At 40.9% G+C, this 26,494-nt stretch overlaps 3 protein-coding genes across 6 annotated transcripts; 1 reads left to right on the top strand and 2 right to left on the bottom strand.

Annotated features, from left to right (window-relative positions):
• The first annotated feature begins 78 nt into the window (after positions 1 to 78).
• LOC148890013 (homeodomain-interacting protein kinase 1-like) lies at positions 79 to 16,744 on the top strand. Of its 4 annotated transcripts, none has more exons than XM_089010779.1 (18): positions 79 to 421; positions 2,067 to 2,794; positions 3,873 to 4,064; positions 4,134 to 4,315; positions 4,392 to 4,515; positions 5,165 to 5,284; positions 5,376 to 5,462; positions 5,568 to 5,752; positions 6,610 to 6,760; positions 6,829 to 7,015; positions 8,472 to 8,590; positions 9,058 to 9,192; positions 11,044 to 11,204; positions 13,445 to 13,516; positions 13,588 to 13,761; positions 13,846 to 14,060; positions 14,185 to 14,297; positions 15,729 to 16,744. In XM_089010779.1, exons 2-18 carry the CDS (start codon positions 2,069 to 2,071, stop codon positions 16,215 to 16,217), a joined length of 3,432 nt encoding a protein of 1,143 aa, XP_088866905.1. In that variant the 5' UTR covers positions 79 to 421; positions 2,067 to 2,068; the 3' UTR covers positions 16,218 to 16,744. The 4 variants fall into 4 exon arrangements, with proteins under 4 accessions (XP_088866905.1, XP_088866906.1, XP_088866907.1 ...); XM_089010780.1 differs by having other exon boundaries at positions 11,047 to 11,204; XM_089010781.1 differs by lacking the exon at positions 9,058 to 9,192 and having other exon boundaries at positions 80 to 421.
• Positions 16,745 to 18,959: 2,215 nt separating this feature from the next.
• Positions 18,960 to 19,747, bottom strand: LOC148890014 (uncharacterized). The gene is made up of 2 exons (XM_089011020.1): positions 19,410 to 19,747; positions 18,960 to 19,326 (listed from the first exon to the last, which is right to left on the bottom strand). Exons 1-2 carry the CDS (start codon positions 19,730 to 19,732, stop codon positions 19,212 to 19,214), a joined length of 438 nt encoding a protein of 145 aa, XP_088867146.1. The 5' UTR covers positions 19,733 to 19,747; the 3' UTR covers positions 18,960 to 19,211.
• A 3,467-nt stretch (positions 19,748 to 23,214) lies between these two features.
• LOC148890015 (uncharacterized) lies at positions 23,215 to 25,861 on the bottom strand. Its single transcript, XM_089010350.1, has 3 exons — positions 25,064 to 25,861; positions 24,643 to 24,975; positions 23,215 to 23,355 (listed from the first exon to the last, which is right to left on the bottom strand). Exons 2-3 carry the CDS (start codon positions 24,963 to 24,965, stop codon positions 23,265 to 23,267), a joined length of 414 nt encoding a protein of 137 aa, XP_088866476.1. The 5' UTR covers positions 24,966 to 24,975; positions 25,064 to 25,861; the 3' UTR covers positions 23,215 to 23,264.
• Between the last annotated feature and the right edge of the window lie 633 nt (positions 25,862 to 26,494).

The following is a 26,494-nucleotide window of genomic DNA, read 5'->3' on the forward strand; positions in this document are numbered from 1 at the left end:
ACTGATCTATAATCTTTATTTCGACTATAGAGATTGCGGTAATAACCGGAAATGACATGTATTCGCAGCTGATATAACGCCGTGGGGTTTGTTTCCGGTATGAAATGGGATTTTCTGTCTCAGGACGGAGCGTTTTATAGTACCTTATAGCCACCATTTTAAACGACGGATGTGTTTATTTTAGTAACGCAGATTTGTATTAAATTATAGAGAGCGATGTTTGGCTCTTGCTCGTGTAAACTCGGAGCAGTAGCGTGCTGTGTGGCTGTCAAGCGCTCCATCGACTGAGAAAACAATGCAGGCCTGATCGCTCATGTTAGCAACTGCTACTTAGTGCATCGCCGCTCCAGTGGATCGCCGCAGTGGGGATTTGAAGCCTTGGGCAAAGCCTTTTTCTGACTGCGCGAGCACACACCGTCAGGTACGTAACGTATACTTTCATAACAACATTCCGAATCGCCTCGCCTATCTATTTTAGATCCCTATTTCTTTTCAGAGGCCTATTTGAATCCCTTCCCTTCACGTCTGCTCTGCAACTTTACGTGAAGCTAGTTGGTTCGCAGCTTAACTAGTTAAATGTCGAGGCGCTGTTGATTTGCTCTAAATTATCCGCATAAGGCTCGACTGAGATAGAATTATAATTTGTGAAGAAAAGACACCTCTCATAATCGGAAGGTGGTGTGATTCTAATTGGAGGTTTTTGTGATCTGGCTGGGCTTTAAATGTAGGGCCCACTATGACTGCAAAGTCTGCCACTCTAGAACAACCGACCCTGTAAATCTGTAGTAACCACACTGTGCCAACGTTTGGATGTTTTTTTTTTTGGTCACTCGGTGCCACTAGTCTGTTTTTATCATTGCGTTATAGCAGGGTTTTTTTGCTATTGGTACATTGACTGTGCGTAGAAGTGCATGTATGTCGGATGTCATATGTGCATGTGTGGGACGCATTGATGCTTCCCGTGGGTTTAATTCTGGAAGAGACGATGTTCACAATGTGTATCGTTCGCCAAGTTTGCCATCGTCTACGAGGCCACGTTTAAAACGGCCCAGGGATCTCATCCATTATTTTTCTGTTGTCGTTTATGCATCTTTTTTTGTCATTCTTGTAGCCGAAAGGAAAACAAGATTATTGTCGTTTATTTTGTACTATGTGCATTTTGCAGAAAGTAAAATCTTCAGTTTCGTCACTTGGCAACGTCACGCATAATGCCTTCTTGTCTTGACTGGCATTCGGATTTCCCTTGCTGATCTTCTCGGATGTGACGTCGGTTCTTCTGGTTGCTTGCACGTTAATGCCTATTTGCAGTCAGAAGGCATCTGTGGGTGGAACGAGAAAAAACGTCGTCGTGTGTCATGGTGTTGGATTGATTGTCAGATTTCAATGGGATGGTTCTTTTGCAAAACGCTGGCCACCTTTATTTTTATATGTCAAAGCAAAATTTCTCTTGAGATAATAATTATATATATATATATATATATATATATTAATGGCATTTTGAAGCACGAAGGCGTGATGCGCAGACTGTTTAATTATTTACACTTGTGTTTTTTTTAGAAGAGTACGATGGACCACTATTTTGATTTCGAGGGGCTGAAAAGTATTAACGTCATTTTCATTAATTTCGGCAGGGACAGATGACTATAAAGATATGAGTGTCCTGAGTCAAGAAAGTTCATAGTATGAATTACATTCATAAGGCACCACTGTACTAATGACCTGAAATGGTTATTCATAAAAATATTGTTTATGCCTGCCTTTTACTGCATCGGTGTTGTAGACAAGGATGTGCTCAGACTGGTGTACAAATGTATGTTTCATTGTAGCTGTAGGAACAGAATGTATGGATTCATTTTACCAGAGATGAACCCTGCTTTCGGTAATGTGGCTTAGCTACTCACCCGCACAAAAAAAAAACATTTTTGTTTTTATCCTGTGACTGGAAAGTGTCCTTGAGGGTTTTGAAAGGCGCTTGTAAATGAAATGCATTATTATTATTATTATCACTATTATTATTATTATTATTAGCCTCATTCAATGTTTCAAACGTGCTGTTTCTGTTTCAGCTATGACCTCACAGCTGCAAGTTTTCTCGCCTCCATCCATCTCCTCCAGTGCCTTTTGCCGTGTTAAGAAGCTGAAGGTGGAGAACAATGTTTGGGACGTGTCCACGACCGAAGCGTACAACTCCATAGCCGGCCAGTCTGCGTATACCTTTACCCCGGCCATGGCTGTCCCACCTTTTGCACCGGCCCTCGTCTTCCCCCCAACCGCGCCCGGTTCTCGCGGTCAAGTGGTTGTTCGGGCAGCTGATAGCACCGGTAGTCTTCCTCGGGGTTCCAGCCGGCGCGTCGCCGAGCACGCGACCTCCTCTTCCTACGCTCACGTCGAAACGGCGTCCGAGACGAGAGGCCACCGGCACGGGCAGAAGAGAAAGTTGGAGGAGACCAACGAGGGCAGTGGGAGCGGCTGTGGCAGCGTGCAAATTCTGGAGGAGCTCTCCGCGCCGGCGTTCTCCACTCGTACGGGCGGCGGCGGAGGAGGCGGCACCGGTCAATCCATACCTCACTCGGCCCCGACCACTAAAAGCAGTAGCTCCAATGGAGAAGGCGACTATCAGCTAGTCCAGCATGAGATCCTCTGCTCGGTGTCCTGTAGCTACGAAGTGTTGGAGTTCTTAGGGAGGGGGACCTTTGGCCAGGTGGCCAAATGCTGGAAGAGGGGTACTAATGAGATTGTGGCCATTAAGATCCTCAAGAACCATCCTTCCTATGCTCGCCAGGGACAAATTGAGGTACCGACTCATCTTATATACTGCATGCATTGCCAGGGATGCATCTGGGCCCCACCCTTGCGCCATTTACGCATTTTAACAGCCAATGGCGCAACTTTGTAACTCCACTGCGCAAGTCTATTACGATTAGCGCATTTTGCTACATGCTCTGCGCCACATATGACATACTTCTGTTAAAATAGCTAAAGAAACACATTTAGTTAAACACCAATTGAAAACTGTTTGTTTTCCTTATCTAGCTATAATCACCTTGGTTTTGTTTCGGTGCATTTTACAGTTGTGATAGAGGATAACTCGGGCTTTGCCGTGATATGCTGGAAACTGCCGAAAGAGATAATCGAATATTCATTTACCCATGGTGCGTTGCATTATTTACATCGAATATGGCGGATGGTTGCAATATGGCGCGTGAGAACAGGAGTAAAACTCTAAGGCGTTAAAAACAGGCAGCAAGCAAACACATTCTCGTTTTTTTTTTAAGAAACAATCTAATAAATCTGTGGAGGGTCACGACAATTCGTTGCAGCAAACAGTCATTAAACATTTTAATTTAGTGCCAAATGGGAATGATGTCAGAGGTCTTGCAGCACATTGGAAATATTCAAATTGAAGAAATTTGTGTAAGTAGACATTAGTAAGAAATATTGTATAGTCTGTTTTCTCTTGTAATAGCGTACAATATCAAAATAGCACAGGATTGATTATGTAGTAACTAAAGAAAATTGATTTTTTTTTTTGTTTTATGTATGAATAAATTCTTTGACTTCAATCAAAATTGTTTGTTGGAAAAATTGATTTTATTCAAATGTTTTTTTTTTTCATTTGCAATTTAGAAATAGGATCCATGTATTTTGGTTTATTTCAATCCGGTTTGTATATTTCGGCAATCTAGTTTAATTGGGCCCCATTGATTTTAGAATTTGGTCCCCTTTTCAGACACAAAGGGGCCACCTGGCCCCATTTTTTTAATTTCCCAGATGCATCCCTGCATTGTGATTTTTTTTTAATTTATTTTTTATCTCCCAGTTATTATTTAATTCCATTTTTGTGTGTGTGTGTGTGTGTGTGTTCCAACCAGGTTGGCATCCTGAACAGGCTGAGTGCTGAGAACGCGGACGAGTACAACTTTGTGCGCTCCTACGAGTGCTTCCAGCACAAGGGTCATACATGCTTGGTGTTTGAGATGCTCGAACAGAACCTGTATGACTTTCTCAAGCACAGCAAGTTCAGCCCGCTGCCGCTTCGGCACATTCGACCCATCCTACAGCAGGTATGCAGATGTTCTCCCACTCAAAACCTTAAAAAGCGTTTGCATCCAGACTAATGTTGATTTGTGTAGGTGGCCACGGCACTTATGAAGCTCAAGAGCTTGGGCCTGATTCATGCGGATCTCAAGCCTGAGAATATTATGCTGGTGGACCCGCTCAGGCAGCCGTACAGGGTAAAGGTCATCGACTTTGGATCGGCAAGCCACGTTTCCAAGGCTGTGTGCTCAACATATTTGCAGTCTCGCTACTACAGGTATTGCATGTGGACAAACCCGTCGGTATGCGGCATCACAATGCTCGACTCGTTTAACTTTCGTTTTGCTGCTCAGGGCTCCTGAGATAATTTTAGGTCTGCCGTTCTGCGAGGCGATCGATATGTGGTCTCTGGGCTGTGTGATTGCAGAGCTCTTTCTGGGTTGGCCTCTCTACCCCGGAGCCTCAGAGTACGATCAGGTCAGTCCCGCTCTTCGATCTAATCCGAAAACAAGATTTAGCTGCACTTTCTAGTTTTTCTGTGTTTTTCCATCACACAGAAATATTAGTGTATTTACCGGTGGAAAGGCGCACAGGAGTATAAGGCGCATCCTCAGTGAATGGTGTATTTTCACACGTTTTCCATATATAAGGCGCACTGGACTTGGAGCAATGAAGGAAAAAAGTTTTCCAAATACAGTAAAGTCTCGTTATATCGATATTCAAGGCAGTCCGAAAAAATAGCGATATAACCGGGACTATCGATATATCCGACCCTGTTTGCATGTAATTTTCTCCGTGCGTGCATAGAAATAGTATCGATATAACCGGGACTATCGATATATCCAATATCGATATAACGAGACTTTACTGTATAATATAGAAATGTATATAAAAGATTTCCAAATATAAGCTAAACCACGTTATAAGGTGCTACAGAAGGGGCTGAGGTTATTGCACTACTTCTTTTACCGGGGGAAATGAAGTCTGTGGCTGCTGACAGTAGTTGCGAGACCTGTTGTGGCTCAATATGAGTTCATATGTAAGGCGCACCTGCGTTTAAGGCCATCTTTTAGGTGCGCCTTACACTCCGGAAAATATGGTACTTATTTTTTTTGTTCCTTTCTAGATCCGCTACATTTCTCAGACTCAAGGCCTGCCAGCAGAGTACCTACTGAGCGCAGGCACAAAAACCAGCCGTTTTTTCAACCGTGGACCAGATTCGAGTTACCCACTTTGGAGACTGAAGGTCAGTAAACCTGTCCCACACATTCAGACGGTTATACAGGTTGTGAAAGATGTTGAATAGTAATAACGTGATCACATCTTTTTTTTTGCAGACGCCGTCAGAGCACGAAATGGAGATGGGTATCAAATCCAAGGAAGCTCGAAAATACATATTCAACTGTTTGGATGACATGATGCAGGTGCTTTTTTTAAGGGTGGGAGTGGGAATCTTGACATGTGCTAACATTTACATTGAGAACTCTAAAGAGCATGAAGCTGTAATTTGTTTTTATCCTCCTCCCTAGGTCAATCTTTCATCGCATTTGGAGGGCACAGACATGCTGGCGGAGAAAGCTGACAGACGAGAGTTTATAGATCTCCTGAAGAGGATGCTCCGCCTCGACGCTGACAAGAGGATCACGCCTACCAAGACACTTGGTCACCCTTTCGTCACAATGAGCCACCTCATGGATTATCCGCACAGCTCTCAGTAAGTGCGCCTTCTCATTTAGTAAATCCCTCCTATTTGCACTCTATTTTTTTGGTCATACCGGATGTAGAACAACTTCTTTCATCAAGACGTTTCAAAATAAAAGTAAAGAAAGCAGACACTTTAAAATGACGGCAAACAAAATTGTACATTATATTGATATTGATTTTAAAAATGTTTTAACTCATTCACTGCCAGGCGATCTGCAAAAATGTGTCCACTCCAGTGTGAGTTTTTTTCTCATGTTCACTCAAATTGCACGACCCACAGAATATTGAGTTTTAGGATTACACAAACATTAATAACATTGTTAGAAACCTTAGACTATCGTCTCTCATCTGAAAAAGAGTTAATTCCTAAGTTATATGGGTCTGGAGTTATATGAGCTTGAAATGAGGACAGCTGTACAAAATACAATAAGTATATATTGATTTATATAGCGCTTTAACAACAGCTGAAGCGTGAACAAAGCGCTAACATGGACAATAGGCAAAAGATGCCCCCTCGTGGAAGGAAAAAACATTGCCGGAGGTCTCTTATTAGCACCCCCCTTCCGCAATAAAAACCTTAACACATTCGGGAATGGCGCACCCAATCACACTTTTCAATTCCCAAATAAATTTGGGAATAGCAGCGAATAAGTTAATGACCTTAAACTCCACCACGGGACCAAAAAAACAAACAAACGTGGAACAAAACATTTTAAAATTTTCACCCAGATTTAAAAGCAACCCCCCTCCACACCCCTCATCTTAACTGTGCCCACAAGATTGTTGTGTAACGTTTCTGACTTTGCTTACGGTGACGTTTTTTCGTGACGGCGCCACAAAGAAAACAAAATGTTCCGTCTCCCCCAGCGTGAAGTCGTGCTTCCAGAACATGGAGATCTGCAAGCGCCGCAGCACTTACGACACCAACAAATCTCTCTACTCCACCAACGCGGTGCCCAGCGCCGCAGCAGGAAACCTGACTGTTACCTTCAGTAGCCAACTCAACCAGCATAACCAGGCAAGCTCAGTAGCGCCTTTTCGTGGTCACGTCATGGAAAAAGATATTAACTCCCTGATGTCCAACAGGTGCCTTCTGCGGGGGGAGCGGTGCCTTTACTAAATTATCAGCCGGCGTTGTACCAGCAGGCGACCATCAACATTCCCGGTCTGACTCAACAGAGTGTTCCGATTCCAACGCGTCCTGCTGGGCTGTGTAGCCAAGCAGAACCCTTCCAGCAGACTTTGATCGTTTGCCCACCTTCCACCATTCAAGGTAAACGATTGCACACCGAATTGTGGATGGTAATGCAGAACTGAAAACCCCCCTGCCCAATAAGTTTTTTTAATAAGAAAAGTGGTAATATGGCAGTTTTTTTGCGGGAAATAATTCTACAATTTGGACTTATTATCACGGCTGTCAGTTGTTTACTGGGCTGCTTCTTCTGGTGTTCACACGCTGACCACGAGGGGGCAGATGATTTAATAACAAAATGTAGTTCAGTGAGACCTCAACTTACGAACTTAATTGGTTCTCAGACAGAGTGTGTAAGGCGAAAAGTGTGTATCTCAAAAAAAAAATTCCCATAGGAAACCATTAAAATGGGAATAATCCGTTCCCGTGTTTCCATAAAATATACTTTTCAACTAAATAAGCCTTAAAACTACACACAACATACCTTATTCTATGTATAATAAATGTGCTATTGTATTGTAATGAAAGAAATCCACTGCCTTGTATCATAAAGTCACTTTATTTATATTTGTGATGGTCATTTATGGCTTGATTGAATGGCGTTGGAGGTCGAAGGTCAAAGGGCATTGCTGTTTGGAAAGAGAGGCACACTACATGAGCACTGTAATTAAAGAAATAAACTGTGCTGTAAAATAAAGTTTTATTGAGCTTTTTGATGGTCGTTGATGGCTTATGGAAGGAGAGTCACCTTCCATAAGGACTGTTGGTAACTTAACCTCTGGTGCTGTTCGGTCGTGTGCTTCCGCCGAAGATCACTCCGCCAGCCGTGGTGGGTGTGTATTATGAAAATAGTGCTTATTATAAGGTTTAATTTTCAGAAATTTGACGTTTGTAAGTCGAAATGTTTGTAAGATAAGGTGTTTGTAAGTTGAGGTCTCCCTGTATTCGTTTTCTTCAGATAATATAGAATGTATGCCTGTTACTTGTATGTCAGACATGTCCAACGTTAGCCCTGGGGGCCAAATGTGGCCCCCGGTTTTTGAGTGTCCTTGTAAACAAAGAGGACTATATTGGTCACTGATTTGTTTTTTAATGTCAGAAATTGTCATTTGTAAAGTTTGAGTTGTGATATTGGTTTGCCTGGCAAAAATAAATAAGTGAGATGGGTATATATTGTGTTTTTATCAATTTGCCTAATATTTCTGAAAAGCAATAATTACCTACACACACAGATATCCTCGTAAAATACCCAAAACTAAAAAAGTCCCACTCCAATTTACAAAAATATTCCTTGCTGAGTATTTTGGGTTGATTGAGAATATAGTAGGTTTTCAATAATAAAATTACTCGTCAAAATACAATAAAATACATGTTGATTTATATATCGCTTTAACAACAGCTGAAGCTGTAAATACAACTTGCCTAATAATTCTGCACAGTGTATTGTTATTGTGAGCATCCATGTGTTTTTTTTTTTTTTTTTTTGCTTCGTGCTGTTAAATATTCTGCTGTATAATTATGTGGAAATGATGTGCAGGGCTGCAGTCATCAAGCAAGAGCTCTAGTTTCCCTGTGAGGATGGAGAACTCTGTTCCTATCGTACCTCAGAACCAACCCGCACAGTCCCTGCAGATCCAACCCAGCATGCTAACGCAGGTAAGCGTTCGGCGGCTATTTGCATGTCTGCTCATTCAAATATTTCACTCATCTGTTTTTTTTTTTTTTTTTTTTTTTTTTTTTTTCACTTATATTTGGTAGTTTTCTGGCAATTACGTGCTGGTATGGCAGGTTTGGTGGATGGATGAATTCCGAAAAGTCAGTTTACTTTCATGTGTCATCGTGTGTCACCCGCATCTCCTCCAAAGGTCGCGTTTCATTCATGAACCCAAAGTGAAGCGCTTTGACTGATTGGAAAAAAAATATTGTCACGTCAGGGATATGTATGGCTTCTCTCTTCGTGTCAACTAATTGCACTTTGTTTCCATCATGTACATAAACCGCCACTGTGGACTTTCGGCAAGTCCCACCCAGAACCTCTTTTGGCCCCCGGATCTGGTTTTCACCACACACACACACACAAAACAAAACAGACCTGATATTTTTTATCCCCTCACATCCTCCAGGGTTCCTGTACACCACTGATGGTGGCCACCCTGCACCCTCCCGCGTCAGGCATAGCCTCCCAGTATTCTCTACCCGTGGGGCTAGGTACCGGGGTGGGTCGCCCCACCCTCTTGGAGCACACAGCGACAGTGCTGGTAAAGAAACCACCAAGAACGACGTGCACTTCCCTGCTACCGATATGTCTCTCTTTTCCCACTTTTTTTTTCTCCATTGGTTTGCTTTCTCCCTCTGTCTCTGCATTTACACGTAGAATCTCAGTATTCACGATGAGAAGCTTCGCATCGCAACGTAGATGTTCTTCTCATAGCTCCACCATATTTCTTTTGCTATTTAGTTTATTTGTAGGGAAATTTGCCCAAATTCTCTCATGATGATCTCACAGCTGGAGTACCACCTGCTGATTTTTACATACATATTTGAGTAAACACAATAACGTGATGGGAATTTGCTAAAATGCATGGACCCTGCCTACCACCTTTTCCAGCTACTTCCCTCAGGCAGGCGCTACCGATTCATTCACTCTCTGAACAGTAACTTAAAGGACAACCGACGTCTCCGGACAAGTTGTGTCCATAATTTGTAAAATGGCTTCAAATGACTTCTACTGAGCGTATTTTACAAAGATTCCACCGCATATAGCGAGATTTTACCTTTTAAGACTCCTGCTGAATATTCCGGAAGTCTTGTTTTTGAGTTGGTGACGAGTCCGTACGTGATGTCACTGAAGGAACGCCCCTGACCGAAAAAAAGGACACATTGTAGCAGTCCTTTGATCACATCAATGCATTTTGCGGTACTTTGTTTGTTCTGAAAACTTCGTGTTGATCTGTGTTGATGGCAAAATTAGAAGGAAAACACATAAATAACACGATGGTGAATCCTTGTGTGTGTGTGTTATGACAAAAATGTTGAGCCAATTTCCACACGGAGCTTTGTCGCCATCTTCTGCCTTTTTTGGGTGCGACATTCCCCCCCCCCTGATGCCTCAAAATGACACGGAATAAATTCTTTAATCGATTGCAAACATGTATGCTTTCCTCTTCAGAACCATTCGAATCATATTCATAACTGGATGAGTAACAAGAAAGCATGTTCTCCGAATCTGAAGCCATTGTTTTGATTCTCGAGCAATGCAAGACGTCTTGGCGTGACACCACGAACAAGGGGGCGGGACCTTCTGAAACTGGCCACTTCCACGTTCAATTTGAAGTAGTTTTTATTGGTGTTTTGCATTTGACTAAAATATCATACTGCGTGTTTTGGGTATTTTAGATGCTATAAAACGTTTTTCTGATGTCAGTTAGGAAACAAAAAAGTGATGTCGGTTGTCCTTTTAAAGACTGATGTTTTCACTTCTTCTCCTTGCATCATTCTCACTGTTGACATTCTTTCCCCATAGGTGTGCTTTAGGGCATGGAAACGCATGCGTTGCCGAGTTGGTCTGCGCTTTGCTTGCAGCTTCTCATGTCCTGTCCTTCTTTATTTTATTTTTTGTTTCCATCACAGGATGGTGCACACCTCCAAAGCACGTCAAAAAAATCTCCTTCGGGTTTCACTCTTGACACTTTTCTATTTCAGCTCCTCTACATCAACATATGGCATGTTGCAGACATAGCGTTGGTTAACACAAGCGACTAACTCCCGTTTCTTCTTTAACAGGCGCCACGGCTTGTTTTCGTTTTATGAAACATCCTGATCTGTTTACGGTGCTTCGGTGTTTGTGCTTTGCATGATTTCATTTCTTCCATTTTGTTGCAGGGCTGTGCTAAAAGAAAATAATTAAATGGCTTGGGAAAGGTTGCTCGCTTATGTCCACTGCTTTTGCCTGCAGCCGACATCGGCTTCATCGCCCTGAGAAGTCTTTAGGTTAATTTCTCCGCATGGCCTCGTTTGCCTGATCTTCTCAAGCCATGCCGGGTTTTTTTCTCCCATCGTTCACTGATCAATCTTGGACTCAAATGCGACTCTGGGTTTTTTTCTCCCAGCAGGCCTGGCCCACCGGAACGCAACAAATCCTCATCCCGTCGTCATGGCAGCAGGTCCCCGGCGTCGCCATTCACAGCTCTGCTCACCAGACAAGTATTGCGGAGTCACCACGGGACTCGCATCACTCTGATGCGACTGCCCAGCAAGGACACAACTGGAGGTTTGTCAAACCGAGGCAATCCTCATTTCGACCGCTCTCTTAGTACTTTTGTATTCGAAACCATATATGTGGGACTAAATTACATATGTGACTTTCTCAGAGGAGAAAGTAAAAATTGTAAGACCGGTTTCTGGAGAGATCCCCGAACGGGAAATCGCAGATGCATGTAATTTTGATACTGTTGCTACTTTGAATACAATACAATACAATACAATACATATTGATTTATATAGCGCTTCAACAACAGAATATCAACGGCAACTTAGTCTTGCAGTTTATCGAATATGGATTTGAACATTTAAGTTACCTTATGCAACCGGTGTCAAAGTCAAGGCCCGGGGAGCCAAATCAGAATCAGAATCAGAATCAGAATACCTTTATTCGTCCCGCAATGGGGAAATTTGCAGTCCACAGCAGCAATTGAAGAGGGATGGGGTTGGGGTGGGAGTGAAAGGATAGAAAACAAGATATTCAAGCATAACAAAATAAAAATGTCAACTGTATACTGTGCAAATGTAGATGTGCAAAAACCGTTCTATAAACAAGACTGTACATAGTGCAGAATCAAGAGATGCATTTAGATATATTGCAACAACCCATATTTACAAGTGTCCAGTTTTTTTTTTGTTTTTTGTTTTTTGTTTTTCCACATGTGATCATTGGGAATTGTGAAGCCTGACAGCAGTCGGTAGGAACGAGCGGCGGTACCTCTCCTTCTTGCAGCGCGGGTGTAATAGTCTCTGGCTAAAGGAGCTACCCAGAGCTGTCAGGATGGGCAGGAGGGGGTGGGAGGTGGGAGGGGCTGTCCGTCATAGCTTTTAGTTTAGCTAGCGTCCGTCTGTTGCCCACCTCCTCAAGAGAGTCCAGCGAGCAGCCCACGACAGAACTGGCCCGCTTGACAAAGCGCTCCAGTCTTTTTCTGTCCCGGGTGGTGATGCTGCCTGACCAGCAGACAATGCCATAGTGGATGGCTGATGCCACCACAGAGTCATAGAAAGTCTTTAGGAGTGACCCCTGAACTCCAAAAGACCTCAGTTTCCTGAGGAGGAAGAGGCGACTCTGTCCCTTTTTGATTAGGGCATCCGTGTTTGTTGTCCAGTCCAGTTTATTGTTGAGAGTAACACCCAGGTACTTGTAGGAGGTCACCCTCTCAATGTCCGAACCCTGGATGTTCAATGGTGCAGGTGACGATTGTTTCCTGCAGAAATCCACCACCAGCTCCTTGGTTTTGCCAGTGTTGATCTGGAGGTGATTCTGCTGGCACCAGTCCACAAAGTCCTTTGTCAGTCCCCTGTACTCCCTATCGTCTCCCTCTGTAATGAGGCCGACAATAGCTGAGTCGTCAGAGAACTTCTGAAGGTGGCAGGTTGGGGTGTTGTAGTTGAAGTCCGAGGTGTAGAGGGTGAAGAGGAATGGAGCCAGGACTGTTCCCTGCGGCGCTCCGGTGCTGCAGAGAAGCCTGTCCGACTCACAGTTCTTTACCCTCACGTACTGTGGCCTGTTTGTGAGGTAGTCTGTAATCCAAATGAGGTAGTCTGTAATCCAATCTGGCTCACCACATCATTTTATTCGGCCCGCGAAAACAAATCAAGCTTGTGAAATTCCATGATGCTTGCTAAAGTCCAAACCAAAATTTCAAATGAAAACCACAATAAGTCATTATTTTTTACTTCAAATTTGAAAAAGAGTTAGTAATTCGTTTGTTGTGCGCTCTATATGTAACATATGGAGGGGATTAAACATTTTAACTCATTCACTGCCATCTCCAAATGTATTTGGGAATTTAAATTTGTTGTTAAAGTGCGATATAAACCAAAATGTATGTATTGGATTGTATTTTGGACAGCCACCCTAATTTCCAGATCATATAACTCCAGACCCGTATAATTTAGGATTTAACTGATGCATTGACTGTTTATGTAGTTCTAAAACTGAATATTCTGTGGGTCCTGCAATTTGAATAAAAATGACAAAAACCCTAGCACTGGAGTGGACACATTTTTGCACATTGTCTGGCAGTGAATGAGTCAATGGCTTCCCCAAAATCATAACTGCCACATTCTATGAGTTTTAACACATTTGCCTTATACTGGAAGAATCCGGGACACAAATAAAAAAATTTGGGATGCCTCTTTTGTGATGGTCATCCGTTGCGTTTATTTAACTTGATTAGTATTGTGATTCTGTTGCATGCCACCTAACATTTTTCATGTTTTCACTTTTTTCTTAACCCTTGCTAGGAGCACTGCGCAAACCAAAACTCAGCAAGAGAGGAAAAAGGTCAAGGCCAGGCGCGGAGAGAACAGAAATAGGTAAGTGACCATTACATTTGCTGTTTTAGCATGAAAGAGACTTAATCTTTGCTTCCAATGCTTGCGTTTAGGGGTGGGGCCACTACTTCATCGATGCTCAGCACCAACGCTGTAACCTCGTCCAACTTGATGGCCACTTTGTCGCAGCCCATCGTCATCTCTGACACCCCCAGCCCGGCGGTCAGCATCATAACAATCCACAGCGACACCGACACGGAAGATGAGCGCAAGTTTCACCCCGCTAGGTGAGCATTTAATGACAAAATTATGACCAAAAAACAACAAAGAATACCCAGCAAAAACAAAATCCGTTTCTCTTTTGCCCACAGTGTGACATTGGGCCAGCGCACAAATGTGATCAGCTGCGTGACCGTGCACGACTCCGACTCGTCCACTGCCAGCCCACTGACTCCGCATCCCCGCACGCTCAACGCAGCCGGCGCCGTTTCGTCTCGCCAGGCCAAGTCCCTGGCCGTGGTGGCGCCTTCTGTCAAAATTCAGGCGCCTGAAAGAGGAGCGACTTCACGTAGCCGCCCAGAAACTGGTGTGACGCGTCGTCATTCCTGAGCCATCTGTCATCGCGGGGGTTTTGGCATTGAAAGTGGCAGCAGTTAACACGCGTGTGACCCTTTTGTCTATTTTTTTTTTTTCTTCTTCTTCAACTGCAGTGAACTACATGAAACCCAAGAGAATCTCCCATCAGCAGCCAAGTAGTTCGGGGGAGTGCCTGGATCCACACGGGCTGATGCTTAGCCAGTCACGTCCTTTAAACCTCAGCCAGGTGGGGGGGAAGCTGTTTTTATGTCGACTCAGCAAATATCACAGTAGCACATTTGGCACTACAGTGTACAACAGAACATCGACAAAAGCATTTGCGGTGATGTCAGCTGCCGTATTTTCCTATGCATAAGGTGCACCCAAAAGCCTTGATTTTCTTCACCTTATATGCCGATGCGCCTTTTATGTGAAGTAATATTGAGCCACAAGGGGTTTCGCAACTACTGTCAGCAGCCACATACTCCATTTTCCCCATGTAGAAGTCATGCATGACTCCAGCCTCTACTGTAGCGCCTTATAATCTGGTGTGCCTTATATTTGGAAAACTTTGCTGTATTTATATACAGTAAAGTCTCGTTATATCGATATTCAAGGGAGTCCGAAAAAATATCGATATAACCGGGACTATCGATATATCCGACCCTGTTTGCATGTAATTTTCTCCGTGCGTGCATACAAATAGTATCGATATAACCGGGACTATCGATATATCCGATATCGATATAACGAGACTTTACTGTATTAGCCTTGATTTTCTTCAAAAAATGATCCTACGGCTTATACACCTTATATGTGAAGTAGTATTGAGCCATAACAGGTCTCCCAACTACTGTCAGCAGACTCAATTGCCCTTTGTAGAACTAGTAGTGCGTAACCCCAGCCTCCACTATCGCGCCTTACAATGCGCTGTGGCTTATATTTGGAAACTTTTATATACAGTAAAGTCTCGTTATATCGATAGTCCCGGTTATATCGATACTATTTGTATGCACGCGCGGAGAAAATTACATGCAAACAGGGTCGGATATATCGATAGTCCCGGTTATATCGATATTTTTTCGGACTCCCTTGAATATCGATATAACGAGACTTTACTGTATTTCTACAGTAAAGTGTCGTTATATCGATATTCAAGGGAGTCCGAAAAAATATCGATATAACCGGACTATCGATATATCCGATCCTGCGGCATGTACATTTTCTCCTTGCGTTCATAGAAATAGTATCGTAATAAGCAGTACTATCGATATAACCGATATCGATATAACGAGACTTTACTGTATTTTGTATTTGGAAAACTTTTTTTCATTCATTGAAGGTGCGCTTTATATAGGACAAAAGTCTGAAAATACATCATTCATTGGGGATGCGCCTTATACATGAAAAATACGGTATTTGACAGCACAATATTAACATCAATTTAATGAACCAAATTTTGAGTAAAATAAAAAGTGTTAATTTTAATCTATTTTTTTGTATCATCTTTAAAATTGTGTATTTTGCCAAATGAAATATTGGGATTTTTTAATTACAATTACAATCCACAAATTATTCACGCCTTATACACTGGAAAATACGGTATTTGTCTTTATTTGTCTTTATTTGTCTTTATTTTTGAATGCGTCGCATGCTGACCTAAATATGTTTTGCAAAGGTGCAGCCCCTGGTGTCTTCATCTCAGGAGCGCACGGGGGCGTCCCACGCCGACTCGTCCTTACGTCGGCAGCAGACCTTCCCCGCGGCCACCTCGGCTCCTCACTACAACTTCCCCGAGGTGTCGGCCTTAGCCTCCGTCTCGGCCGCCGCCGGGCCCGGCCTGTACACCTACCCGGCCTCCACCGCCCTCTCATCCGCCTCTCAGGTCATGGAGCAGCTGCTGGGCCGCGGCCACGGAGGCCACGGACATTCTGGACACTCCCCCTCCGCCTATGCAGCCACATACACCTCGTCTTCTTCCTCGTCCTCCAGGAGAGACTCGGCAAGCCGCAAGGATTCGGTCAGCGGTCTGCTACACGGCCTGCCGGCGGTCTACCAGCAGCAATTTGCCGCGGCCTCCCCTTACATGAGCGTGACGCCGCGGGCCGAGGCGTACGGCGCCTACCAGTTGAGTCCCAGACGCCTGGCGCAGTACCCGTACCTATAAGATTCCTGATCGGCTTACTTAGCACCACCAAGGGACGACGACTGTCACTTAATCTGATTGCTGCTTTTTCATCACGAAGCTTGTCCTTTCCATTCATTTTCCCTTTCGGAAATATTATCTCACCACCCTTATTTTATCCACTTCATATTAGGAATTGCGGTTCATTGTGTCTTTGTGTGAAGAGAGATTCTGCTCCTGTCACAAGCTGCGATGACCCCTGTTTTTAGGCCAGCTTCCTGTGCTAGTGGAAGAATAGCTGACACTAATCCAGTGAAGTGAGTTCCTGTGTTTTAGCCGCCCTAACAATAACTGTACTTGACTCTAAAGTATGTCTTTTGCTCTGTTTTGAATTATGTTTTTGTCTTTTGTGAGGCGGGAAGTCGATGATGTTGGGGATTGGTTGAAGATAGGAAGGGTGACACAAATGTGATGGCTCCATTGTTAATTTAAGTGCACATGTGATCGTGTGTTTATGTAGTGACAGTGTTTTAGGCCAGATAAACCATGCAATATATATATATATATATATATATATATATATATATATATATATATATATATATATATATATATATATATATATATATATATATATTATTTTTGCTTTTTATTTTGTTTGTTTTAACTGAATGTATTTATGAAGTCCCGATGAGTGAGATAGTCATGCTGACAAATGAAACAAAAGGTTTTATGGTTAAAATAAACCGCATTTGTCATAGGCGCACCTCTTAAATGACACGGCCGCTAGCCACTGTTGTGTAGGACCTCTTTGAATTGAAGTAAGGCCAGTTATTTTATGATTATTTTTTGTAAAAATAAAAAAAAATAATTGTCCCCGGTAGGATGGGGATGCTCGCTCGCTCGCTTATTGACTGCTGACTATTGGCATATCTTTTAGTTGATTACTCACTGGTGTGTAACAAGCTCTTATGGGAATGAGTTTTAAAAAATAAAAACAATTCAGCCAAAATATTGTAGAAGAGAGCTGTTTTAACCTTAGGCCACTGCAGTTGAAGTCTTAGCAGTGACTGTGGATTCTCAAAGCTTTTTCGATGATCCTTCCCTGTTTGTGTTTGCATTGTTTTTTTGTGTTGTAATGTCTTTGAGTATTTAAGTGTAATTTGACATTATTGTAGGTAAAGATGCTACTCTTTAGAACTAATTCAGGGAAATGTTTCTGCTCAATAATCCATCACTGTTTGCAATAAAATCACCACAAACACACAACCCGGCTGGCCTCGTTATATATATTCCACGGGAAACGAAACCAAAGCCACAGATGAGGATTACGAGTGGGTGACAGGTCAAGAGAAACTCACGTGAACGGAAACAAATCTTGCGTCCAAACAAACATTAAACTACTCAAAAGTGGGAGGGAGTTTACCATACAAAGTCGCTTATCGCTTCTCTGGAAATCCTTTATTAGTGCTCGTAAAAAGTTACTTGTGGATTATAAAACACCTTCTCTGCTAAATTACGGCAACAATTCCTTTATGTCTGTATTATTTAATGGCTTTCTTGTTTTATATAAACAAAAAAATCAACCACTACACACAATTTCAAAGTTTTAGTATCCTCTAAATCAGGGGTCTCAAACTCAATTTACCCGGGGGGGCCGCTGGAGGCAGAGTCCGGGTGAGGCTGAGCCACATTGGTTTTTCCACAAGAAAATCACAGATAAAACATTCCAATGTTCTCAAAATTTTTATTTTTAACACACAAAAAAATGAATTAAACGAATAAATGGAAAAATGAATTAAAAAAATACATGAACCAGTTATAAATAAATAAAATCACTTAATGATCATAAGTTACAGACGACTGAAAAAAAACACAGGAAAACAATTATTTTAATAAAGTTTCAAATGTCTGTATTCACAGTTCTTTAACCTTTAACTTTCTTAACATAAAGAACATATTGAACATTAACTGTCCTAAACATTGCTTATCTTGCCTACTTGTTCAGCTCCACACACAAGTTTCATTCATATCAATCATGCGGGCCGCACTAACATTAATCTTTCATATCAAGGCGGGCCGCAAAATATTCTTTCAGTGACTGCATTTGGCCCGCGGGCCGCGAGTTTGAGACCCCTGCTCTAAATGAAAGACTGGATACATTTAAGGATGTTTGTATGTTCTGACCGTACTTGAATTGTTTTTTTGTGGGGTTTTTTTTTCCTGAAAACTACCAAAGATATATATGCATATGGAAGAGAATTGTGGCAAATGACGAAAAAAAATAACGGCAAAATTCTCACTTTAATCTCAGAATTCTGATTTTAAAATGAGAATTCTGACTTTAGTCTCAGAATTCTGATTTGAAAGAGAATTCTGATTTTAATCTCAGAATTCTGACTTTAATCTCAAAATTCGCACTTTATTCTCAAAATTCTCAATTTAATCTCAGAATTCTGAATTTAAAGCACTTTAAAGTCAGAATTCTGACTTTAATCTCAGCATTCTGACAATTTTACTTTAATCGCAGAATTCTCACTTTGTTCGCAGAATTCTCACTTTAATCTGAGTGAGAAGTGTGAGTGAGAATTCTCACTTTAAAGTGAGAAATTCTGACTTTATTCTCAGAATTCTCACTTTAATCTCAGAATTCTGACTAATCTCATAATTCTGATATAATTCTCACTTTAATCTCAGAATTCTGATTTTTAAGTGAGAACCTTTTTTTTTTCTTCAGTGGCCCTAATCCTCATCCGTAGAAAACCGATGAGTGAATAATTTCTACATTTTTCAGGATGAGAGCACGCTCCTGCAATTGGGAAATTGGTATTTAGTTTAAAATCATAACTACATAACATTTATCCAAGAGTAAAAAATAATTATGGACGGCGCTGTTAGTATGAAAAAAATACTTTATAATTAGGTGATGACACAGTTCAGTGATTGCATTAAAAAATAAAAAAACACAACTTTGATACAAAAAATAGAATGCGTGTCCAAAATGCGCAATATGGGATGTCGCACTGAGGATGAATGTCACATGACAACAAAACCATTTGCCTGCCAAGATACTCCATCATCTTTATCCATCACAAAACAGTTGAACACTTTATGAAGCGTGGATTTGAAAGCAGCGTGATTGGAATCCGAGCTGACGAGAAAGGAGGACTTCATTTTTAACACGATGACATCACGAGTAAAAAAAAAAACATTCAAATGACGCCTTCTACTTACAACATTGTCTTGATGTGCTGCCGGTTCAAACTTTTGGCGGATTTCCAGTGGCTTCGTTTCTTTTTTGGCTCTTTCTCCGGTATCCGATCCCAGATCACGGTGTTTACCCACAATGCCTCGGGCAGGGTCAGGCTGATTTGAAAAGTGGTGACCCAGCGACACAGAGGGCAGCAGATTGTTTGAGTTACCTTGTCGGCGGTGGCCAGTTTCTCCAGGCAAGGTGCGCAGAAGGTGTGATTGCAATGCAGCAGGCGTGGGACACGATGACTTCGTGAGTAGTCGTGGAAACACACCGCACACTCCAGATCTTCATTTGGAGACATGCTGACGACACTTGATAGATCAGCTGTGTATGACAATTATGTGACGTCATGCAGAAATAAATAAATACATAAATAAATGCTCTGAAATGTACATTTCTCCACCGCGAGACTAATAAAGGCAAATCCAATACATACATACATACATACATACATACATACATACATACATACATACATACATACATACATACATACATACATACATACATACATACATACATACATACATACATTTATTGATATTTTGGTTGCTTTGTTCCAAATCTGTTGTAAATGCGATTTTTGGCAAAATCATTGAAAATGTTGTAAAACACTTATGTAATAAACATTTGAGACATACCTACTTGTAAGATGATGGTGTTGCCTTGTGAGGGTAGTGGAGGGTTGAATGAGGTTTTCTGAGTGCTTCTGCAGTTTTTAAACTGCATGCTTTTAAAGGCACAGATGTTTGTTTCTGTCACGTGACACAGACAAGCGCTCTTCCAGGGAAATCTCGATTGTAAACGGTCTTCTGAGGCGAACCATTGCCAATTCCGACGAGACTCATTACGTTATCAAAATACAAGTCAGCCTTCGTGAGTGATTTATTAAATGACACTTTTAAATGCAAACTTTGCCCTTGAAAACCCGCAGACAGTCACGTGCACGCCTGGATCCAAGTCTTTCAGTGTTAAAACTATTTATCTCAATTCGAGAACCACGGCGAGAGTAAAATAAGAGATATGTATGGAATATTTCTAATCAAAAAAATATTTGTGGAAATATTACTGCGGGTCTGCCACCTTCAAGATGGCTACCCGTTTCCGTTTGTTTATCATATAAACTTTTTAAAATATTTATATAAAGACAAATTTTCATAGAACATAATGTCACTGTTTGCCCCTTGCCAGTCCCAGCACTATGGGGGACAGGGCTTTCAGCCTCTGTGCCCCCAAACTCTGGAACTCTTCCTCCCAACAGCCGTAATATTGATTGTCTTCTCACCTTCAAATCCCATCTCAAAACCCACCTATTGAAAATCGCATTCTGTGAAGATTTATCTCTTGTGATTTGTATAATTTTATCTGCGATTTTAATTATGTTTTTTGATTGTAAAGTGTCCTTGAGAGCTTTGATAGACGCATATTAGTAATTATTATTGTTATTATTATTATTATTATTATTATTATTATTATTATTATTATTATTATTATTATTATTATTATTTAGACAAATACGTAATGTGTTACGGTCGTTCGTTAGGAGTCAATATTGGACCTATCAATCGGCCCTTTGCTTCCATCTGCCGGTGGAAACGTAAATATACTCCACTTCCATTTTGAGGGAAACAACACTGGCAATCTTATAATAATAATCCATTTCATTTCTAAGCGCCTTTCAAAACTCTCAAGGACACTTTACAGTCACGGGATATTTTCTTGTGTGCTGGTGAGCAGCGGCAGCCATACTGCAATGAGTTCCAAATATAAGTTGCAATGGCGTACAGTGGTGTTTATTATGTTTGTCAAAGTCATTATAAGTGCCTTGCACGCTGGGTCCGAGAGGACAGTCATTTTATCTGTGCTGTATGTCATGCATATTAGCATATTTGACAATAAAGCTGACTGACTTTGACAGAGTGATGTCGTTTTAGAAGAAAGTGATCAGGGAGTTGACAGAAGCTCGACAGGGAGGCATCCACCTCATAGCAAGGCGCATCTAAACCTCTTTTGCCGGGCAGAGCAATACTGTCCACCCAACTGATGGATGCACCCTTATGATTCAGCTGCAAGTAATTTGTGAACAGAAGGAAGACATGAAGTCAACAGTGTTTGTTGCATAAAGATAAAATAGGTAAACAACATTTTAAAAATAAATGCTGATATCAATAGGTGGGACAGGTGATGAGCGCCAGTCCTTTTTCATCCATGGACGCGACAGCTTCTTGCGTTCCAATTTAGCTTGTAACAAATTTGCGCACATTCTCAGCAGACTGTCTGTGATCCACTGGTGGAAAGACGCTTTGAAAAACTCCATCTATAATTGCTTCAAACAACAAAGTTTATGCAGGAAAAAAAAATGGTTAAAATTGCACAACTGTCTGTGTCTTATGTGTCGTGTTGTATTATTTTGTCTTTTTATATATGTAACGGAGTTGTGCACTTAGATTATTAAATTATGAAGGAAGTGACGCAACGGCGCACAGTGTGGCACTATGTCCCGCCCATAGTTTCCAGAACAATCTCGAGGAGATTCAGGGTGAGTCGCAATTTTCTGTTGGTCTTGATTAACGCGCATTTTCATGACAATATCTTATTTTGTTTCCCCTTTTGTACTGTCTAGTGTTATCTAATTAGTTCCCTTATTCATTCGAGTCCAGATTACTTTTTGTGTCATTATTTACTTCACGTTTTGTCGAGTGGAATTTAGGAATATGCGCTTTTCTATCGCAGTTAATCACAAGACGAAACCCATGCGACTTCACCCATCCCTTCTGCCATACTGTGTTGCAGGTAATAATTGTTTCATTTCGTTTTCGTTGAACAATATTTAGTTTCTTGTGTCGTGTCTCATTTGCCCGTGAGTGTCCGTGGCTGGTTGAACTGTGCGCCAGCCATTACAAGCGCACCGCGTGTTCTGCTGAGTCTCCGCCCATGATGCGTTCAGGGACATCTTGTAAATAACAGTGAACTTGTGTTGTATTCTCTTTTTCTGTAAATAACCACTATACGATCACACGTTGTTAATTCTGTTTTGTTATCTACAATGTTTTGCATTTGAGAACAATCTCGAGGAGATTCAGGTTAATCACAAGACGAAACCCATGCGACTTCACCCATCCCTTCTGCCATACTGTGTTGCAGTGTTGCAGAAATAAAAGAAATAAAAAGACACATCCACGCGTCTCGTCTTCATTAATACGGCAGCATCGGTGGGATGAAGACAGTCACTGTTGTGACACCCGTCACATATATATTATCTGTTCTGTTGATGGTGTCGCGGCCACCCGACATTTTCTCAGAGTACTCCCGTTTCCTCCCACATTAAAAAAAAAAAGAATGGCAGGCTGATTAAACACTGAAAATTCTCCCGTGAGTTGATCGTTTGTCTCTGTGTGAACTGTGATTTGCTTGCAACCTGTTCAGGGTGTCCCCCGCCTATTGCCCAAAGACTGCTGGGATAGGCTATAGTGCCCACTGACCCTTGCGAGGATCAAGCAGATCAAAAAATGGATGGATGGACGGACAGACAGATAATGAATAAGGAGATAAATTCAGAGTAATCTTACTTTTATTCAAGTATCATAAACAAAAGTGAACTTCCATCATTGTGATTTGACTTTATGATGGTCGACGAAGGCATGATGACAAAATATGAAACATATATAAATAAAAAGGACGAAACAGCTTTACAGTCAAATCTTTACAATCTTTACAGTTCAAATCTCTTTTTTAACACCTACATGCAAGTGCAATACAGTCATAAATATACATATATAAAACATGGAGTTGTTGGCTTGGTCCAGATGAACGGCAGAAGACAACGGGAAAGGTCAGCAGGCCTGCAAATGTCGCTCTTGCACTGCGATACAGTTGAACATTTTTTGGAGTGTAGACCTGAGAACAGTGTGATTCGAATTCGAGCTAAGGAGAAAGCGAGAGTAAAAAGAGGTTTTGAATTCATTTTTTTAAATTCTCAACATGAGTCGTCATCATCTGGAAAGTTCTTTTAAGCGTTTATTTGATATGTTTTGCACTTTGTCCTTCACCAGTAGGCCTTCACCGCACGAATGGAACAATTATTATTATTATTATTATTAGTAGTAGTAGTAGTAGTAGTAGTATCAAGCTAGCTATCTATTAGCTAGAGTTTTGAAAGGTTCTTAGAAATGAAATGTATTATTTTTACGTATTATGATCATGATCATTATCATTATCATTATCATTATTATTAGTAGTAGTATCAAGCTAGCTATATATTTATTTATGTATTTATGTATGTATTTATTTATGTATTTATTATTTATGTATTTATTATTTATGTATTTATGTATTTATTGATTTATTGATGTATTTATGTATTTATTGTATGTATGTATGTATATATTTATTTATGTATTTATTCATTTTATTCATTTCTTTATTAGTGTATTTATTTATGTGTATATATTTATTTATTTATTTGGTTATTTAGTTATTCATTTATTAATGTATTTATTTATTTATTTATTTATTTGTGTATGTATTTATGTGTGCATATATTTATGTGTTTATGTAATTATTTGTGTATTTATTTATGTATGCATGTATATATTTATTTATGTATTTATGTATTTATTCATTTTATTCATTTATTTATTAGTGTATTTATTTATGTGTGTATATATTTATTTATTTATTTGGTTATTTAGTTATTCATTTATTAATGTATTTATTTATTTATTTATTTATTTATTTGTGTATGTATTTATGTGTGCATATATTTATTTATGTGTTTATGTAATTATTTGTGTATTTATTTATGTATGCATGTATATATTTATTTACGTATTTATTCATTTTATTCATTTATTTATTAGTGTATTTATTTATGTGTGTATATATTTATTTATTTAATTATTTAGTTATTTAGTTATTCATTTATTAATGTATTTATTTATTTGTGTATGTATTTATGTGTGCATATATTTATTTATGTGTTTATGTAATTATTTCTGTATTTATTTATGTATGTATTTAGTTCTTGATTTATTTGTTTATTCATTTACTGTATTTGTTCATTCATTGATTGATTTATTTATGATTATTCTTGTGTGTAGAACTTTTAGAAGAACTGATCCAACACTGGTATTGAACCTCAAACAGGACTACAAATGAATAAATAATTCGACAATTTTCCCCAACGACGTTTAAAACTATTTTTCTACTTACAACATTGTCCCGATGAGTCGCTCGTCCACATCCTCCCTTGTATCCTCCTTTGCCCTCGTTCTCTTCTGCTCTTTCTCTGCCATTCGATCCCAGATCTCGGTGTTGACCCACAAAGCCCCCGGCAGGGTCAGGCTAGCTCGAGTGCAGGTGATCCAGCGGCACAGGGGGCAGCAGATAGTCCGGATCACACCATCCACGTTGGCCAGTTTCTCCAGACAAGGGACGCAGAAAGTGTGGCCGCAGTGCAGAAGGCGCGGGACACGTTGTGCGCGTGAGTAGTGGTGGAAACACACCACGCACTCCAGATCCTCATTTGGAGACATGTCGAGACCCCTTAGCAAACATGAACAAAGTGAACACGCTTGCAATTTATAAAGCACAACGGAGTGACAAAACTTTACTGATGGACTTTAGAACTTACTGGGTGTGCAGACGAAGTGAACGCTGAGCTGGTTGAGGCGAGTTGTGAGCGCTGCTGTTTAACAAGCCACTCTTAAAGACGTGACTTCTCGTGTCACGTGACGTGCACTTCCAGGGAATTCTGCTCCGGGAATCAAACCGCCGGAAGAATTCTATTCACTTGAGAACACATAAAAAGGGAAAATGCCCTTCTACTTAAACCTGTTCAGCAAGCTTTGCTTGCGCTTTCAATGTACATATCCCTTTCAATGCCCCCCCCCAAACAAAAATCAACAAAACCCTGAAAACCAGCTTCCTGTGGGTGAAAATATCGTGATTTTAATGCTCCAAAAATAATTTCCATTCAGCGCGAGTAAAATATAGCTATACGCGTTGGAATCTTTGTAAAATACGCTCAGTAGAAGTCATTTGAAGCCATTTTACAAATTATGGACACAACTTGTCCGGAGACGTCGGTTGTCCTTTAAATATGGGCGGTGGGACTTGAACTTTGTACAACAGCTGGTTTGCACAGCTGGCTCTTTGTCACATGCAAAGCACAAATGGGTTGTCTCCCCCCCCCCCCCCATCTACAACACCCGCCTCACCCGCAGAGCCATCAGGATCGCTGGCGATCCCACACACCACTCTTTGTGAGAGTTTCTGCCACCAGGCAGTCCGGAGACTCAACTCCCTCCCAGCCCTGCCCAGCCTGCCCCTTCCCACTGCCACACTCACCGAGCTCTGAGTACACGCGACATGCTGTACGATCATCCTGCTCTATTTTTTTTTGTTCTTTCTCATTTTTTTCTGCAAGACCTCACTTCAACCCTTTCTTGTTGTTTTTGCATTACTACATTACATCACTTTATATACGTCACTGCCTCACTTTCCAGACAACACTACCTCACTTTACATACAGAAATTACATGTATTGTCTGTTGTCAATTGTATGTACGCTGGGTCCGAGAGGACATTAATTTCATCTGTGCTGTATGTCATGCATATTAGCATATTTGACAATAAAACTGACTTTAAAATCCGCCTTCATTGCTCTTTATACTCTGCATTCTGATGTCATAATTTTCTTGTGAAGCACGCTCATGTTTTCAAGAAGCGTACTCTTATGATCACAAGGTTCATCTCAGTAACTTTACACATACATTTGTATTATTACGTATGGAGTCTTGTTATGGGCCTCCCCCCCAAGTTCTCAAGAAAAGCCATGTAAATACTTAATCAGACCATTCTGTTACTTTCAACATTTTTTTTTTACTTTATTGCTTGTCGTTGAACCAATACAGTGATGACACACACCTCTTACTGATAACGCAAAACTGAGATTGTCTTCAGTGGTAATGTAAATGTAAAGCGTCTAATGAAGTGCTTCACGTGAGCGGGAAGCTTTGAGAGCAATCTTTGAAACGCAGACGCTATCTATTTTTATACAATC

Source organism: Hippocampus bargibanti, linkage group LG12, assembly GCF_051943395.1.
Source record: "Hippocampus bargibanti isolate YZ-2025 linkage group LG12, ASM5194339v1, whole genome shotgun sequence".
NCBI lineage: Eukaryota > Metazoa > Chordata > Actinopteri > Syngnathiformes > Syngnathidae > Hippocampus > Hippocampus bargibanti.